Below are 19,072 nucleotides of genomic sequence, written 5' to 3' on the forward strand. Positions count from 1 at the left end.
CTTTAGAATTGTAAAAAAAAAAAAAATTGGTTTAAATTCTCTTTAAATACTATTAAACCAAGAACTGATTTTATGAGATTTCATTGCATTTAGGACAAAAATCCAATTTTATATCTCAATAACCCATGTCATTAGCAAAAGTAATTGCCATGATGCTGTGATACAGTGGAGGCTCTTCATTCTCATTCAGGATTACATGCCTTCAGGGTGATCTCTAGTTTTTCCAGTTCAAATAACGATTTCTCAACCTTCGGATGGCCGATTTAACATCTTCATTCCTCAGAGAGTAGATGATGGGGTTCAACATGGGCGTACAAACAATGTAGAACACAGAAAGGAACTTATCCACAGAAAGTCTGCTAAAAGGCCATATATAGAAATAGATGCAAGGCCCAAAGAAAAGAATCACCACTATGATGTGAGCTGTTAGCGTAGAAAGTGCCTTGGATGACCCACTGGAGGACCGGCGCCAGACAGTGATCAAAATGATGGCGTAGGAAATCATTAAAGCTAGGAAACAGCCCAATGATATCAGGCCACTGTTAGTTAGCGTCATAATTTCCATCTCATAAGTATCCATGCAAGCCAGCTCTATCACTAGGGGAAGGTCACAAAAGAAGCTGTCCACCTCATTTGGGCCACAGAACGGCAGACCCACTGTAAAAGCCAAGTGGCTCACAGAATGAAGAATACCCACAGCCCAGGAAATAGACACAAAGATTATACACAGTCTCCGATTCATAATTGTGCTATAGCGTAGGGGCTTACAGATGGCTATAAATCTGTCAGATGCCATAGCGACAAGCAACATCATCTCACTCCCAACAAAACTATGAAGGAGAAATATCTGGGCCATGCAACCCTCGAAGGAGATAGTCTTGTTCTCAACAAAGAAGTCCACGAGCATCTTGGGGGTTGCAAAGTTAGATTGGCAGATATCAAGGAAAGAAAGGTTACTGAGCAGGAAGTACATGGGAGAATTCAAATGGGAGTCAGAGGAAATGATAACAATAATCAGGAGGTTGCCCAGCACAGATGCCACATACACCACAGAGAAGACGGCGAAAAGGAAAAGCTGAAGATCCCAAGAATTAGAGAGTCCCAGAAGCACAAACTCAGACACCACTGATTCATTTATGTGAGCCATGTCGCCAATGTACAGTTACCTAATTTAAAAAACATCAGGGAAATATCACACAATGATTAGGACTATACCTGGGATAAATACAAAAGAAACAGCCAGTTTTCAATTAAAAGTCAATTTAATTTAATGAAGTAATATAAAAAAAATTACTAATATTTAACATCCATCTGCTTTGAAAAGAGGGATAGTGTGAAAAAGAGGATTAGATATGAATCCTATCAAAACTAGGAACATAAGCTGCACACATAAAAAATAAAAAATATAAAATTGGAAATGAGCAAATATAAGTGATACGTTAATGCCATAAATATTATCAAGATGAAAGAAATTATGCCAAATTGGTAAAGTGAGGCGTCATGGAGTAGGTATTATTTTAAGTTAAAACTTTTTAAAAGTATGGAATTTGCTAGTCAAAACTGAAGGAAAGGCTATTTCTGGCGGGGAATAAGGAGAATAAAGATACAAAGGTAACACTGTGAAAGATATACTCAGGGGACTATAGATGAGTGGCCTGTCTGGAGAAGATGTTATGCTGAGGAGCAATCACAGTGAAGCTGGGAATGGTAGATCTTTGTGGATGCAATTAGGTTTGAATGCAAGGCTAAGTGGATTAGTGTTCTTGAAATTATGAATCATAAAGTGTTTGATAGTTTTAAGAACTTAATAGAAACAATTTGCTTAGGAAGAAAGGGTAGTGGTGTCTCTATCTAAACACGCTGGACACACCTGGATTTATAAAAATATGCAACACCTTTCAGAACAGCCTTTACATGATGCGTTTTAAATACATGATAGCTTTTCATACAAGTTAAGTAGTGTGTAAATTACCTCTTGAATGTTTTTTTTGACACTTTGCTTAACACATTGGACACCAGGTGGCCACTTCTTCCCAGAAAAGAACTCTAACCTCCAATGTTTCAGAAAACACTTTTGGCTTTAGCCCTGTATACCCAACAGTGTGTGATAATCATTTACTAGTCCTTATACTGATTAAAGTTATGCACCCTGTATTTTTCAATAGTTTGTTAGGACCAGGTTATTTGGATATAACTAACATAATACATATTTAAAATTTAGAAGCCAAAAGTGTATAGGTATTCATAATTTAAACAATTAAATGTTTAAACTATTTACAAGTTTTTATGTTATTTTAACTTGGTTGTTGAAGCACTAAATCCTACCCTCTAAGAGCTTTCCTCTCGGCACTTAAATTTTGATACTTGGTTTTAAAATGAATGCAGAAGCTTATGTTACTCAAGAATATAAATACACCAATAAGGTATAAAGTGACCTCAGCAAAATTGTCCACCATGAGCTTCTCATCTCTATGCAGAAGATTTGGGCCAGTGCTGGTTTGTCTGATCATGGATTCATGGACAGCGGAGAGAAAAAGGCAACTAAACACTGGAGAAGAAAGAGATTCCCATTTCTAAGACTACGAAAGACCCTAAAGAGCTACATTTTTTAATTTAAAAAAATATAAAGTTTGACTCTATGAGGACCTTTTAATAGCATTTAATCCATGTGTAAAGCCTACCAATACTAAGGTAATTTATTATAGGATAATATTGAAGAGAGGAGCAGAGAGAGAGGGAGGGGAAGCAGTGAGGGTAAGAGAGAAGGAGAGGAAAAGAAGGAGAAGAAAACTAATGGTTAACAGCATGTTAGATAAAGTTAGTGGTATTATACATTTTTAATAGATCATCTTATCTTTGAAAAATTATTTTCTGAAAATATTCAAATTTCCTACTAACTCTATTTTCCCCATCCTATATAATAAAAGGCTAATATGCAAATCTAAACAGTGGAATGACAGGTAGCTATGATGTACACTGACCACAAGGGGGGCAGATGCTCAGTGCAGGAGCTGACCTTTGGTGGTTAGTCACTCCCACAGGGGGAGCACCACTCAGCCAGAAGCTCTGAGCCAGGCTCACATGGCAGGAGCCTCTCCTGCCTCCTTGGCAGTGCTAACGATGTTTGCCGTGGTGGGTGGGCCTAAGCCATCAGTCAGATATCCCCTAAGGGCTCCCAGACTGCGAGAGAGCACAGGCTGGGCTGAGGGACCCCCCAAGTGCATGAATTTCAGGCAACAGCCTTTATATCTAATAAATGATAAGGTTTATCATTCTTCATTTTTCAAAATATAGGAAACAAGTAGAATATATTCTCCATGTTAATTGTCTATGATTTCTTAATCCAAGTAGAACAGACTAGGTTCAATGCTCCATCTCGTTTTTCTCTTCATAATTAAGGTAAGTATACATTAGTATAGATAAATAGCATTGGCCACTTATTAGCTGTATGGTTGTCCTTGGAAGATAGAACTAAATTATCTCCAAAGCTATTTTTACCTCTAAACTTCTAAGTGCAGAGGCAGTGCCTGGCTGCTGGAGTTGCTCAGTTGGTTGAGAATCATCCTGTGCACCAAAAGATCGCCAGTTTGTTTCCCAGTCAGGGCATATCCTGGGGATTTGTGTTTGATTCATATCCTCTCTCTCTCTCTCTCTTCCTCTCTCTCTCTCTCTCTCTCTCTCTCTCTCTCTCTCTCTCTCTCTCTCCCCTATCTTTTTCTCCCTTCCTCTCTAAGCATGTCCTCAGGTGAGGATTAAAAAAAAAATTCTTTAAAGTTCAGGAGGCAGTTATGTTACAGAAATATATGTATTTTTTTAAAAAGTCACTCAGAATTCCTTGGACTATACACAGAGCATGCAGAAGCTTCTTCATTAATGAATCATTAACTTATTTTTATTGTTAGTGTACCTCAATATAGAAATGTTTTTAAATTGTTAAAAAAAAAAAAAAGCATAAGAGAATGTCCCTATTCCTGGTGTAAAACCAACTTTAATACTTAGAAAGTGATAATTATATTAATATTCTATTAAGCATGTTAATAAAACTCCAAAACCATAAATAAGCATACTTTTGTTTTTAGTACTTTGACTTATAATAAGCATAACAGTAAAAGGCAATAAAGAATATCCTTGTTGACCATGACACTACCTTGTATAGCTGCCCCTTCTTCATTCCTGGCAAATTTTGATAGTCAACAAATCTTTGCTTAACAGATGGCTAAGTATTCCCTGACTAGAAAGCATAAAAGGGGCATAGAAGGAAGAGATAATCCTATAGCGTACTTCCCTGTCTTTGTCAGGTACTGATCCTATTATTATCAGGGCTGCCCTAAGCCAATCAGTGGGACGGTCACACAGACAGAGAAGCGGAGAACAGAGATTCGCTTCTTCCAGATGGAGTTTCCAATTTGACTGAGACAAGAATACTTTCTCCTTTGCTATCTTCTGGTTTCTGATTTTGCATCTAGAAGGCAATTTGCCCATCATATCTAGTTCAAACAATATCATCATATGCGTATATAATACTTACATTGATATTACTTTTAGTAATTTCTCCCAGTCTTTCAGTTCTTCCTTATTTTCTCCAAATTTGGTCTCCTTCAGTTTGTTTCTAAGCTTCCCACTTTCTGCTATGAGTTTTCATACCAGGAATATTTGCGATATACTCTTGATGCATTTTAACGTGGTCCCTGCACTAAGCTGTGCAGAAACAAGCCCTTCAGGTTCTTCCCTGCAGTAGTGAGGACTCTGGTCCTGCTGTCCCTGACCATCAAATTACAGTGTCCTAAGGGAAGGCAATATAAAGTCTTCCATCCTCATTCCAAGAAAATGATCTTATTGGAGAAGTGAGAAGTCACCCTTTAGAGATCTGAGGTCTCACTGCAGTGAGAGTAATTATATATTTACAAATAGTTTTTCCAGAAATAGACAGGAAAAAAGTTTTGTGTGTGTGTGTGTGTGTGTGTGTGTGTGTGTGTGTTTTACCAATTTGTTGATACATATGAGAACAACAGATTATTTGATTTTCATAGTTTCCCAGTCAGTGAAATAATTTTTTGGCACCTATATTCCTGTCACTAAAATAATTCCACGGTCTTACAAAATGATCAAAGCCTCAGGATGGTTACTGCCAATCATAAGGAACCCACTACTTCACAAATCTGATGGATCTAGTTAGAGTGCTCAACACGTTCTGCCATCTGTGGTTTAATAGAATAAATTTATTCTCATTTTAACGTAATGATTCCTCAAATTTTTAAAGGTGCTCTCACTTTTTCTCCATGATAAATCTCCTATTTTCCCCTCAAATATGTCAACAGTTTTTTTCAACTGTATTTTATATAATACTTTTTCTATATCTCCAAAGGCTGTAATGTAGATGTAATTTTCAAATGGTCAACTTTACAGAAGAAAATTGAATATAAAATTCTCTACCACTTATATATTTGTATATCTCCTAGTAAATATTCATAGAACAATGGCATATGCTTGAAAGAGATAGATATTGAAAAAAATGTTATTTATAATTTTAAAAGTGAAAAATATTTTACTGATGGAATACATTCCATGTTTAAAATTATTAATTTTATATACGAATATGTGTGTAAGATTTAAAACATAATATTAAAGGAAAAATGGAAGATTGGCAAAATTATATTGTGCACATTTTTATAAGTCTAAGAAATATGGACATATTTATTAAATAAAAGTTTTTAAATATCCAGAGGAGTGGTTCACATTCTGCACAGTGTAATAAAAATATATTTTTATTTATTTAAAAAGGAAGGAGTAAAAAATTGTATAAAAGGGACTTAAACTGAATTAATGATATTGCATATTTTTAAATTTTTATTTTTATTGTTGGAAGTATTATAAATGTCCCCTTTGCTTGTTTGTTTTTCCCCCACTGACTCCCTACACCCTGCATCAGCCTCTCACAGGCCTTTGCCACTGTATTGTCTGTGTCCATGGGTTATTATACTAGTATATGAATATAAGTTCCTGGGTTAGTCACTCCCCTCCCATCCATCCACCCTCCCCCACCTACCTCCCCTCTGAAATTAGTTATTCTGTTCCATGCTTACATGTCTCTGGATCTATTTTGTTCATCAGTTTATTTATTTTTCATTGCCAGTCTTTGCCTTTTCTTTAATTCTTTATTGTTTAAAGTCTCCTTTCCCCCCATTGACCTCTCCCCAGCAATCCCACCCCCTAGCAAATGACCTCACACCCCCCGCCCTAGTGTCTGTGTCCATTGGTTATGCATATATGCATGCATACAAGTCCTTTGGTAGATATCTCACCTCCTTGCTGCTTTCCCTTGGAGGTCTGATGGTCTGTTCAATGCTTCTCTGTCTCTGGGTCTATTTTTATTCATCAGTGTATGTTGTTTATTATATTCCACAAATGAGTGAGATCATGTGATATTTATCTTTGTCTGACTGACTTATTTCACTTAGCATAATGCTCTCCAGGTCCATCCATTCTGTTGTGAATGGTAAGAGTTCTTTCTTTGTTACAGCAGCATAGTATTCCATTGTGTAGATGTACCATCATTTTGTGTTGTTGTTTGCTTCAAACTTTAAGGTATTTATTTTATTTTATTTTTTTACACTTGAATATATGTTTTAATTTATTGTCTAAAGTTTTGCGTATGTCTCCTTTTTCCCTGCTTGACCCTCCCCCGCCCCCAGCCATTCCTACTCCGGGCAAGCTCCCCTACCCCAGTGTCTGTGTCATTGGTTGTGCTAATATGTATGCATACAAGTCCTTTGGTTGCTCTATAAACCCCCTCCCATGCCATTTGTCCCTGGATCTATTCTTGTTCATCAAATTATGTTAATCATTATATCCCACATATGAGTGAGATCATGTGATATTTATCTTTCTCTGTTATTTTGCTTAACATAATGCTCTCCAGTTCCATTCATGCTGTTGCAAATGATAAATGTTCCTTCTTTTGTGCATAGCATTCCATTATGTAGAAGTACAACAGTTTTTAATCCACTCATCTGCTGGTGGGCATTTAGGCTGTTTCCAAATCTTAGCTATTGTATATTGTACTGATTTGAACTTAGGTGTGTTATATCCTTTCTGATCGGTTTCTGATTTCTTGGGATATATTCCTATAAGTGGGATTACTGGGTCAAATTGGCATTTATTTTTAATTTCTTAAGGAAACTTCATACTATTTTCCACAGTGGCTGCACAGTCTGCAACCCACCAGCACTGCACGGAGGTCCTTTTTCTCCACATCCTCACCAGCACTTATTTGTTGATGGCCATTCTGACAGGTGTTAGCTTGCACCTCATTGCTGTTTTGATTTGCATCTCTCAGATGATTAGTGACTTTGAGCATGTTTTCATGTCTCTTGGCCTTCTCTATGTCCATTTTCAAAAAGTGTCTATTTAGGTCTTTTTTCCATTTTTTTATTAGATTGTTTGTCTTTCTTTTGTTAATACGTATGTGTTTCCTATAAATTTTGGAGAGATTAGACCCTTATCAGATATAACATTGACAAATATTTTCTATCATGCAGTGGGCTTTCTTGTTGTTTATTGATGGTTTCTTTTGCTGTGCAGAAGCTTTTTATTTTGATGTAGTCCCATTTGTTTATTTTCTCCTTAGTTTCCATTGCCCAAGGAGCTGTATTGCTAAAGACACTGCTATAACATATGCCTGCTATTTTGCTGCCTATGGCTGCTGCTGCTGCTTCTTCTTCTTCTTCTTCTTCTTCTTCTTCTTCTTCTTCTTTTAAAAATGTATTTTATTGATTTTTTTACAGAGAAGAAGGGAGAGAGATAGAGAGCTAGAAACGTCCATGAGAGAGAAACATCGACCAGCTGCCTCTTGCACACCCCCTACCAGGGATGTGCCCGCAACCAATGTACATGCCATTAACTGGAATCGAACCTGGGACCTTTCAGTTCGCAGACCGAGGCTCTACCACTGAGCCAAACCGGCTTCGGCTGCCTATGGCTTCTTCTAATATTTTTTATGGTTTTCCATCTTAGATTTAAGTCGTTTATCCATTTTGAGTTTATTTTTGTGTGTGATGTAATGCTGAAGAGACTGTCTTGACTCCATTGTATGTTCTTGCCTCCTTGGTCAAATACTAATTGAGCATAATGGCTTAGTTCGATTTCTGTGTTCTCTGATCTATTCCATTGGTTTATATGTCTGTTCTTGTGCCAGTACCAGACAGTTTTGATAACAGTAGCTTTGTAGTATAGCTTGATATCTGGTATTGTGATCCCTCCCATTTTGTTCTTTCTCAGGATTGCTACAGCTATTCAGGGTCTTTTTTAAAAAAAAATTATTATAATTATTCCATATGAACTTTTGGAGAGTTTGCTCTAAGTCTGTGAAATATGCCATTGGTGTTTTAATAGAGATTGCATTGTCTTTCTGGCACCCCTGTTTACCTATGTTACTTTGTTTCATGTTGTCCCAAAGCTTCTTTAGTTCTCCTCAACTTTCTAATTTTTTTTCCTCCAATTGCTATTCATATTGGGTGTGTTTTTGTGCCCTATCTTCTAACTCACTAATTTGGTCCTCTGCTTCTTCTAGTCTACCTTTGAAACCTTCCATTGTGCTTTTTACTGTAGCTATATTATTTTTTTATTTCCTCTTGATTCTTACATAAGTTGTTGGCTTTCTCATCCAGCTGGCTTAGGAACTGAATGGCCCTTACTCTGAATTATTTTTCTGACTTATTGCATCCCTCCATTTCATTTAGTTCCTTTTCTGGTGATTCCTCCTTTTTCTTTCTTTCTTTTCTTTTTTTTTCTTTTTCTTTTTTTTCCTTTTGGGGTTGTTTCTTTATCTCCCCATTTTTGCTCTCACTGAAGGATCCAGGCGCTGAGTCACATGGGACCTGTGTCTGAAGTAGTGGGCTTGGCTGGAGGGTCATGCACTCTGAGACTCATGGGAGAGCCCAGATGCCGGCAGGAGGGAAGCACACTCTGGGTCTCATAGGAGCCTGTGGCCAGGAAGGTTGGTTTTCCAGTGTCTGTGGGTGTTCAGATGAGGTAGCAGGTCTTTGGCCAAAATGGCTATAGTGTATGGTATGCTGTCTGAGGCCAGTCAGGATGGTGTTGAGGCTGGGCTCCTAATCACAGCCTCTTCTTCAAGGTGGTATAGTTTCTGTGCCAGAGTCAGTCACCATGGGAGTGCTTGCAGTGGTAGCAAGGGCTCCCCATCTAGTAGAGCCATGTCTGCCAACTTTTGAGAATCCTGCAGGATCTAACTGTCCCTAATTCACACACACACAAACACACACACCCCAAATGTACACATTCCTTCTCTCACTCCCACTCTCTCATTTTTCTCACTCACTCACACTCTCTCCCTCTCTTCGGTCCACTTAATCCACTGAGTATGATAGGAAGAATTAACATTGTTAAAATGTCCATACTACTCTAAGCAAACTACAGATTCAATGTATTCCCTATCAAAACACCAATGTCACCTTTTGTAGAACTAGAACAAATAATCCTAAAACTTATATGTAATCAAAAAGACCTCCAATAGCCAAAGAAATCTTGAGAAAGAAGAGCAAAGTTGAAGGTATCATGTTACCTGATAGCAAACTATACTACAAGCAGAATGGTACTGGCATAAAAGCAGATCAACAGAACAAAAGAAGCTAAAAAATAAACACATACCTATACAGTTGATTAATCTATGACAAAGGAGGCAACAATATACAACAGGATAAAGACAGTCTTCAATTAATGGTGTTGGAAAAACTGGGCAGATACATGAAAAAAATTAAAGTACCCCACAAGAATTAACTAAATGAATTAAAGTCTTCAATGTAAGACTAAAAACCATAAAACTCCTAGAAGAAAACAGGAAGTTAATTCTTAGTAATATATATATATTTTTAATATGTCTTCTTGGGCAAGGGAAACAAAAGAAAAAATAAACAAATGGGACTATATTTAACTAAAAAGTTTTGCCCAGCAAAAGGAACCATCAACAAAATAAGAGACAACTCACTGAATGGGAGAACATGTTCACCAATCATATATTTGATAAGAGATTAACATACAAATATATAGAAATTTGTACAGCTCAACACTAAAAATATATAAAATAAAACACACACACACCCACACACACACACACACACACACACACAATCTGATTTTTAAAGAAGATGGGCAGAGGACCAGAATAGATATTTCTCCAAAGAGGGCATAGAGATGGCCAGTAGGCATATGAAAAGATGCTCAATATGACTATTCTACAGGGAAATGCAAATTAAAACAACAATGAGATATCATCTCATAACTTTAAGAATGTCTGTTATCAATAAATCAAGAAATAACTGTTGGCGAGGATGTGGAGAAAAGTGAACTTTCATTTGCTATGTGTGGAATTGTAAACTGATAAAATAGTATGGAGGTTTCTCAGAAAAGTAAATATAGAACTACCATATGACCAAGCAATTCTATTTCTGGATATTTATTTAAAGAAATTTAAAATACAATTAGGGGGTCAGGGGATACATGTAATACTTTTAACAATAAAGATTTATAAAATAAAATAATAAAATAAAATAATAAAGGTGATGGGAAAAAAGAAGGATCTCTACTCTTTGAGACAGTCTGGAAGGACCTGGAGAGATTATGCTAAGTGAAATAAACCAGCAGAGAAAGACAAGTATCACATGATCTCACTCATATGTGGAATCTAATGAACAAAATAAACTGTTGAACAAAATAGATCCAGAGACATAGAAGTATGGAACAGACTATTGCATCTCAGAGGAAAGATCAGGTTAGGTGGATGGTGGGAAAAGATCAGCCAAAGACCTTGTGTGCATATATACGTAACCCATGGACACAGACAATGTGATGGTGGAAGCCAGGGGTGTGGCGTGGGGAGAGGCTATAAGGGGGCAATGGGAACAAAAGGGGACATATGTAACATTTTCAACAATAAAGATTTTTTTAAAAGAAAAAACACAAAATTATATGCATACTTATGCTCATTGCAGCATAATTTATAATAGACAAGATATGGAAACAATCTATTGATAGATAAATAAAGAAGTGGTACATATATACAATGAAATATTATTTGGCCATAAAAAATAACTGAAATATTGCCATTTGTGACAACATGAATGGACTATGCTAAGTGAAATATTTGTCAGACAGAGAAAGACAAATACCATATGATTTCTCTTATACGTGGAATCTAAAAATGAAAATAAACAAACAGAAGAACAAATTGATGGTTTTCAGACTGAAGGGAGGTTGGGGAACTGGGTGAAAAAGTTGAAGGGATTTAGAAGTACAAATTGGCAGTTATAAAATAGTCATGGGGATGTAAAATGTGCATAGCTAATATAGTCTATAATATAATAACTCTGTCTGGTATCAGGTGCATACTAGACTTATTGGAGTGATCACGTTCTAAGTTATATAAATATGTAATCATTATTTTGTACTAATATAACATTGTATGTCAAACATAATTGAAAAAACAAAAAACAAATAAATACATTTCTAAATAATTAGGGTGGATTTAGGGGAAGCATACTTTTTATTTATTGCCAATGAGAGTCCAATTAGAAGCATACATTTCACATATTGTAGAATATATTTAAAGCAGAGAAAACCACCATATTTTTAATTGAAAAAAAATGTAAAATCATCAATTAATAAAGAATTTTATTATTATTTAAGTAAATGCAAAATAAACAAAAGGGAAATTTATAAACAAGCCTTTATTGTTAGTTAAATTGGTAAAATAACTCATACTTTACGTGCATTAGAGAGACACCAGGGGCAAGACTAATATAATTGAAATCACAAAAGAAGAAGAGAGAGCAAAGCTAAAGCAATAGTGAAAAGGCCCTGGCTGAAAGTTACAGAATCGAGAAGTTCTACATACCCCTAGAGTAAATGCAAAACGATAATATGGCCTGGAATGGCTGGGGCAGGAAGCCCCAAACCACAAGTGATGTCAGTGGAAACCAAGGAGCAAGGGGTCAATCTTCAATTCCTTTTTTCCTGAATGTGACTACTTTAGCTACTGGTAACACATAATTACAAGTGAATTGTTGGTTCAGTGCATATTTTACATCTTGGACTTCTTCATTTCAATCAAGTTGGGTGTAATCCCAATCCTAGAGCCTTATCTAAGTTTTTAATAGGCTATTCTATAGTTATTTGTGGCTGGAAACTTCCCAGAAATGTAGATCCCATAATAGTGTTTCGGTTGTCACATTTCTTCACATAAATACCTTATTCACTGTAAATACTTTTGTCTCTCAATCCAGAAGCAATCTTCATGGAATCTTATATATCCGTTACTCAAACACTCTGTAAGCCCTGGGTAATGTCCTGGCATAGGGACTGCAGGCATGGAAGGAAAACCCATCTCTGGAGAAGTCATTTTTAATAAGGATATATCACTGCCCACTGCATGGAAGAAGGGGTGTGATGTAATTGACTTGGCACTGAATGGATCCGGTCTTTCTGTAGAATGGCACCATATCAAGTCCTCAGCATCGGTTCCTTCTATTGATCAAGTGTTCAGTAGCAGAAATAGCAATTATGAGACCAACCTTGGTAAAAAGGAGGACATGCTTTTGGTCTGTAAGATATAAGTATTCATGCACTTCATGTCCACTCACATAGGTCCATCCTCATTCTTCTCTGCCAGAATACTTTTCTGATACTCCAATTTTGATCTTTCTAACTAAGTGAAATGTTTCTGACCCTTTTCAAGAATATAGGGTGTTTCCCAAAAATGTATAAATAGTTTAAAGAATTATTCATTCAAATGGGTTAAATCTGAAAAGAAATAAGCATCAATTGAGCTATCAGCTTTCAGTAGTATAAACATTTTTTTTGGAGGGGGGACAACCTGTAGTAAGTTAATAAATGGGGAGAGAAGAGGGTTACTCCAGCGCTCTTGTCAACCTTGCTTTAACTGTTGTTGTTTTTCTAAAAGCTCATTTGAAAAGAAAGGTTTCATTGAAAAAACTTCTATAAAAAGCCTGAATATTTTCAAATGATACCATCTACCAAGAACTTATTTGTTTGACAACAGATTCCATTAATCACATTATTTCAGCCTGTTATCAATATACAAAAATAATTCACATAAGGCAGTTCAATCATACAAAATTTTATTTATCTACCTCACTAACTATAACCTTATCTATGCCTTTGTCTTTGCTTTAATAATGTGGGAGATCAAGCATCATCATTCTTATTCTGCCCAAAATTATATTGAAGATACATTCCAAAATCAATAATTCATTAAATCAATTTAATAATTGCTCATGGTAAACATATACTGATTAAACAACAATTTGAAATTTCTCTTGATTCATAAATATAATAAGCAGTGGGAAAAACAAGTTTCTATAAACTTGAATTAATAAATGACCCAGTGTAGTGTTCTAGTGGAAGTTACTTTTAATTTTCCAAATTAATCCTGATACAGCTTAATTTTATGCAAATATATACAGATAAAATAATTAAAATTTATAAAATAAAAATTTACCTTTCAAATTAAACATGCCAATTGTTAGCTCAGGTAAATATCAAACCCCTTAAACAAAGATGTCCAGAGTTGGTCAGAATGCTATTAAAACAATTGATATTTATTAAACATATATTAAACATTATGTCCTTCATATGATTTTCTGTGGTATAAGTATCATTATTATCTTCCTTTCCAGATTATGAGACATTAAGTCTCTTGCCAAGGTCACACCACTAACAATCTGTAGTACTGGTAAAAAGATACATGGACCTAAGATTTTACTACACTCAGGGTGGGTTGAGGTTCTGCAAAGCCTAAAACTTATAAATTATGAGGGAACTTCTTTAAGAAAAGAAAAAGAGTAAAAAGAACGAATGAAAGGTTGTGAGGGCCCATTCCATGATCCTGGGGGAAACTAATGCAAAGAAGAAAGTATGAAACAGCATTTTTTTTTCCTTTAACACTTTTGGAAGTATACATCACTTCTAGTTTTTATTTCCATTCTATTTACATAATTCCACCACATAATTATAATTATATTTTATCTGTTTTTATCTATACCTGATTTTTTAAAAGTTCATCTTTATTGTTAAAAGCTGAAGTTGCTTATCAACATAGTCTTTTTGTAAATTCTTAGTATCTCAATACTCCTTCAATAGTGTTATTGGGAATTTAGACCATTTAAAGCTTTCCTCTACCTGGTTTGTTCATCTGGCATGTTTTGCAAAACATTATTTTACCTTCAGATGCCCTGATGGCAAAGAATACCATCTTGACTGCAGTTTAAGTAGCCAATGGCCATGTCACTGCATTTATCCTTAATAAGAGGATCAACAGCATGTTGAGATGACTTAGTGATAAAATAATCAATCTATAGCTCCTGATTAGGTAAGTTTTAGGTGTTTATTTAAAAATAGAGGCCCAATGTACAAGTTCATGCATGGATGGGGTGCCTCGGCCTGGCCAGAATTGGGGCCATCTCACCCAGTCCTGATTGGGGTTGGCCTGCCGGAGGGAGGGACTGCAGGAGGTTGGCTGGCCAAAGGAGGTTGGCTGTGGGAGCGCACTGACCACCAGGGTTCAGCTCCTATATTGAGCATCTGCCCCCTGGTGGTCAGTGCGCATCATAGCTACTGGTTGACCAGTCATTTGGTTGACTGGTTGTAATAGTCACTTAGGCATATATATATATATATATATATATATATATATATATATATATATATATATATATATATATATATATTAGAGGCCTGGTACATGAAATTTGTGCATGGGTGGCATCCATAGACCTGACTGGTGATCAGGGCCATCTTGCCTACTCCCAAAGGTGCTGGACCTGCCAGAAGGGGGAGAAATAAGGCAGAGGGGCTGCAGGCGGTTTACCGGATGGGGAAGGGACCAAAGTAGGTTGGCTGGCCATGGGAGGTTGGCTGTGGGAGCACACTGACCACCCGGGGGGTAGCTCCTGCATTGAGTGTCTGCCTCCTGGTGGTTAGTGCACATCATAGCAATTGGCCAGCTGGTCGTTTCAGTTGTTCCGGTTGTTCTGATAAGTTCAGTTGTAACCTTGCTTAGGCTTTTATAAATATAGATGTGGTGCTGTCTTGTGTGTTGACTCTCCATTGGTGAAGTTGATAGGTAGTTTGCTTTATAAATGGAAATGCTCCAAAGACTGGCCATGGTCCTTTTCATTCTGAGCTACAGCGTCTTTCTATGAATCTAACTACTCAGTCTTGTTGATGACTACTCAGTCTCATTGCTGACTTACTTCACAGAGTCACACCTTTGAGGGTTTTGGCAAACATGTCCTTCACTTTTATAAATCTCCACACAAGCACTGAAGACTGATGATATCCCTTTAAAAAGACTCCAGATTTATATTGAAAAAAAGAAAAAAAGCTATACACCTTATTCATTAAAGAATATATTTCCTTTTCAAATAAATTTTATGAAATAATTACTGGGGGCATTTTTAACACACCAAGAAAACATTTCTACCTAAATGAGTTCCATGATCTTGAACACTTTTGCACATGTAACTAAAACTGAGATAAAGTCCACACACACAACCTAAATTGGCCCATTTATATCACTATTTCTAAAAAAGTTATACTTTTATTTTGAGGATGTAAACACATTTCATCCTCAAATTAATACTGTAAACATTTTACCCAACAATTTCAACATGACTAGTTTATTTTTTATTGTTTAAAGTATTACATATGTCTCCTTTTCCTCTGATTGATGCCCCCCCACCCTCGCCACAACCACCCTCCAGGACAAGACCCCGCTGTCCCAGTGTCCATGTCCATTGGTTATGCTAATATGCATGCATACAAGTTCTTTGGTTGATCCCTTATTTCCTCCCCTGACTTCTCTCTGAGGTATGATGGTCTGTTGAGTCAAACATGACTAATTTTGAAACATAGTGTCAAAACTTTTAAATCATAAAGTCTTCCCTTGTTTGTTTAACACATTAATAAAGAAAAGAAAAACACTGATTAAGAAAAAACACATTTTTTCTCATATGGTTTAAAATGAAAAGTTAGGAATTTCTTTTTTAACTTCTTTCTCATCAGTGATAATTAGTGCATATATACTTCTTGGTTTTCTCTTTTTACTCAATAATGCCAGAAAATAATAACAATTAGATATTTATCAAATACTGTGGTTGCAACAGATCCTCATTCTTGTGGATGAGCTGGATAATATACTGGACCTCATATTTTATAAATATCAATATAACTCACCAAATTTTAAAAAACAGTTGATCCTTTAATGATTTCCATCATTCAAATAAGATAATCAGTGAAACAAGTCATCCAGAATTATTTGACCTTCAATGCTTGCAATTCTAGTACTGAACAGAAGGTGGTAATAATACCTTTGTACTAATCTTCAACCTAGCATTTAAAATGATAACAGACAAACAAAAACAACAACAACAACAAAAAACACCCTGATTGTATATAGAAACATACAATAACGGTGTATTACTAAGCACAAAATTCTTATTTTTGCATCCAAATATTAAAAGGAAAATGTGGTTTAACCAAAGTGTAAAGCAATATAATACTTTTAAATGAAAGTATAGGCTCCCCATAATTTTACTTATTATCATAAATGGTACATCTTCATTTAATTCTAGCTTTAACTTCCCACACATTAAGCAACCATGGTTTTCATATGAAGCAAATTGTACTGCTTTGAAACTCATTTCATAATATTTTCTGATTTGTTGAATTCTCCAGGCTCTTTATGCATTCTGCATTATTAGAAGGAGCTATGGCTGTGTTTATTTCTTTGCTAACTAAAAGTGAGGGGTGCAGATTCCTCTACTTATAGCATTTCCTTTGGAACCAATAAACATTTGCAATGAAATATAGCAAGGACTTTCTTTGATAGAAGAGATCACAAAATGATTTAAATGTTAAGTAGTAACACTCAGAGATATATGTAGATAATCACAATTTGTCATAGGCTACTCCTATGGCAGTATTGAGTTTCTAAGGCTTATATTTATAGAAATTTTACTAATTTTATTCAATTCTCTGAGTAACTCAGTTGTTAGTGTTATGTAAATGTTATCTCCTAGTTTTCTTTTAATCTATACTTCCTCTTCTCATTTTCTTTCCTTTTATCAGTGAACAAGGTATTAATCTTGAATTTCCTAATTGAAAAAGTCACTCTTTGTATTTTTTATTCCTCACATAAGGATGTGTTTATTGATTTTAGAGAAAGGAAGGGAGATGAAAGATAGAGATAAGAGATAGAGGGAGAGAGAGAGGGAGAGAAAGAGAGAGAGAAAGAGAGGAACATTGATGTGTGAGAGAAACATTGATTGGTTTCCTCTTATAAAATTTGGTTACTTAGACAACCAGGAACAGAATGTGAAACCTAGGTATATGGCCACTGGGAATTGAACCTGTGACTTTTTGGGGTATGGATGATGCTCCAATTAACTGGGTCACTTTGGCCAGAGCACTCTTAGCATTTTTATAAATATTCTTTGCTTCTAGAAGAAATTGCTTTTCTAAAATTTAAAATGTATTTTAAACATTCATATTTAAATATGAAATTACCTTGTACTTTCACAAATTTTGGCAATTACAGTTTAATAAGAAGTAAGAGCACAACATGTGCTGTGTATACAAAAACTGTGGTACTTAATGCCTTGGATGCTAAAACTAAAAGATAACCAAACTAGAAGTTAACTAAAAAGAATGCAAAGGAGCTGCCTTGTTGGAATTTAGAAGTCTATTTTTCAATTTTCTCATGGCTGCCTTCACTTCTTGGTTTCTTAATGTATATGTTATTGGATTCAGAATGGGAGTAAAGATGGTATAAAACACAGACAAGATCTTATCTGCTAAAAAACTGCTTAGTGGCCACATATAGATGAAGATGCATGGCCCAAAGAACATGAAGACAACAATGAAATGAGCTGTGCAGGTAGAAAGAGCCTTAGACGGCCCTTTTGAAGAATGATTCTTGATAGTAACCAGGACAATAACATAAGAATTAAATAAAAGAATAAAGCAGGACAAGGCAATGATGCCACTTGTTGAGATCATAAAGAGGCCTAGGACATAAGTATGCACACAAGACAACTGGAACACCACAGGAAGGTCACAGAAAAAGCTGTCTACATCATTGGGACCACAGAATGGTAAAGTGAGAGCAAATATGACCTGACTCATTGAATGCATGACTCCCACAACCCAGGAAGCCACCACGAGGGCAACGCATACCTGGGGACTTAGGATTGAAGCATAGCGGAGAGGCTTACATATTGCAATGTATCTATCAAAGGACATAGCCATAAGTAAAATGATCTCTGTACCAGTAAAAAGGTGCAGAAAAAAAATCTGAGTGATGCAGCCATCAAAGGAGATGGTTTTGTGTCCAGTAAGATAGTCTATAATCATCTTAGGGGTGGCAAAGGAAGCAAGAGACATATCAATGATGGAAAGGTTGGTAAGCAGGACGTACATAGGAGAGTGTAGATGAGAGTCAGCTATAACTGTGATGACTATGAGGCTATTACCCACCATTGATGCCACATAAAACAATGAAAACACCACGAAGAAAAACATCTGTAGTTCCCAGGAATCAGAGAGTCCCAGCAAAACAAATTCAGAAACAGTAGATTTATTAGCCACATCCATTGTTCTGAATGATAGGTGGAAGCCTGTATTTGAGGGGGGAAAAAAAGTCAAGAGAAAGTATGAGTCTATTGCAGCAAAATACACATTTCCAAGAAATCACTTTCATAGCTTTGTTTCCTCTATGAAAACTTATATTTAATATTCTTTCCAACCTCATTTGGTATATTGATTTGAAAGATAATTATAGGCTATCAGGGATCATAGTGGGATACCATTTAAGTCATAGGTGCTGAAAATAACACTTTCTTTTCTGGTACTATAGGCAATCAAATTGAGATAATATCATCTTGAACTGATCTACTTATTTACATATTTGCCCACCAATTTGATTATACAATCCTGAAGATAATAACTTAACATTAAGTGAGCCCTTACTCTGGGCTAATGA

At 35.8% G+C, this 19,072-nt stretch overlaps 2 protein-coding genes across 2 annotated transcripts; both read right to left on the bottom strand.

Annotated features, from left to right (window-relative positions):
- Positions 1–214: 214 nt before the first annotated feature.
- LOC311610745 (olfactory receptor 4K1) lies at positions 215–1,147 on the bottom strand (the record flags this gene model as incomplete). Its single annotated transcript, XM_084862283.1, has 1 exon — positions 215–1,147. One exon carries the CDS (start codon positions 1,145–1,147, stop codon positions 215–217), a length of 933 nt encoding a protein of 310 aa, XP_084718409.1.
- A 16,583-nt stretch (positions 1,148–17,730) lies between these two features.
- Positions 17,731–18,684, bottom strand: LOC311610669 (olfactory receptor 4K2; the record flags this gene model as incomplete). Its single annotated transcript, XM_084862184.1, has 1 exon — positions 17,731–18,684. One exon carries the CDS (start codon positions 18,682–18,684, stop codon positions 17,731–17,733), a length of 954 nt encoding a protein of 317 aa, XP_084718310.1.
- Positions 18,685–19,072: the final 388 nt, after the last annotated feature.

Source organism: Pipistrellus hanaki, assembly GCF_964339955.1.
Source record: "Pipistrellus hanaki genome assembly, chromosome: 1".
Taxonomy (NCBI): domain Eukaryota; kingdom Metazoa; phylum Chordata; class Mammalia; order Chiroptera; family Vespertilionidae; genus Pipistrellus; species Pipistrellus hanaki.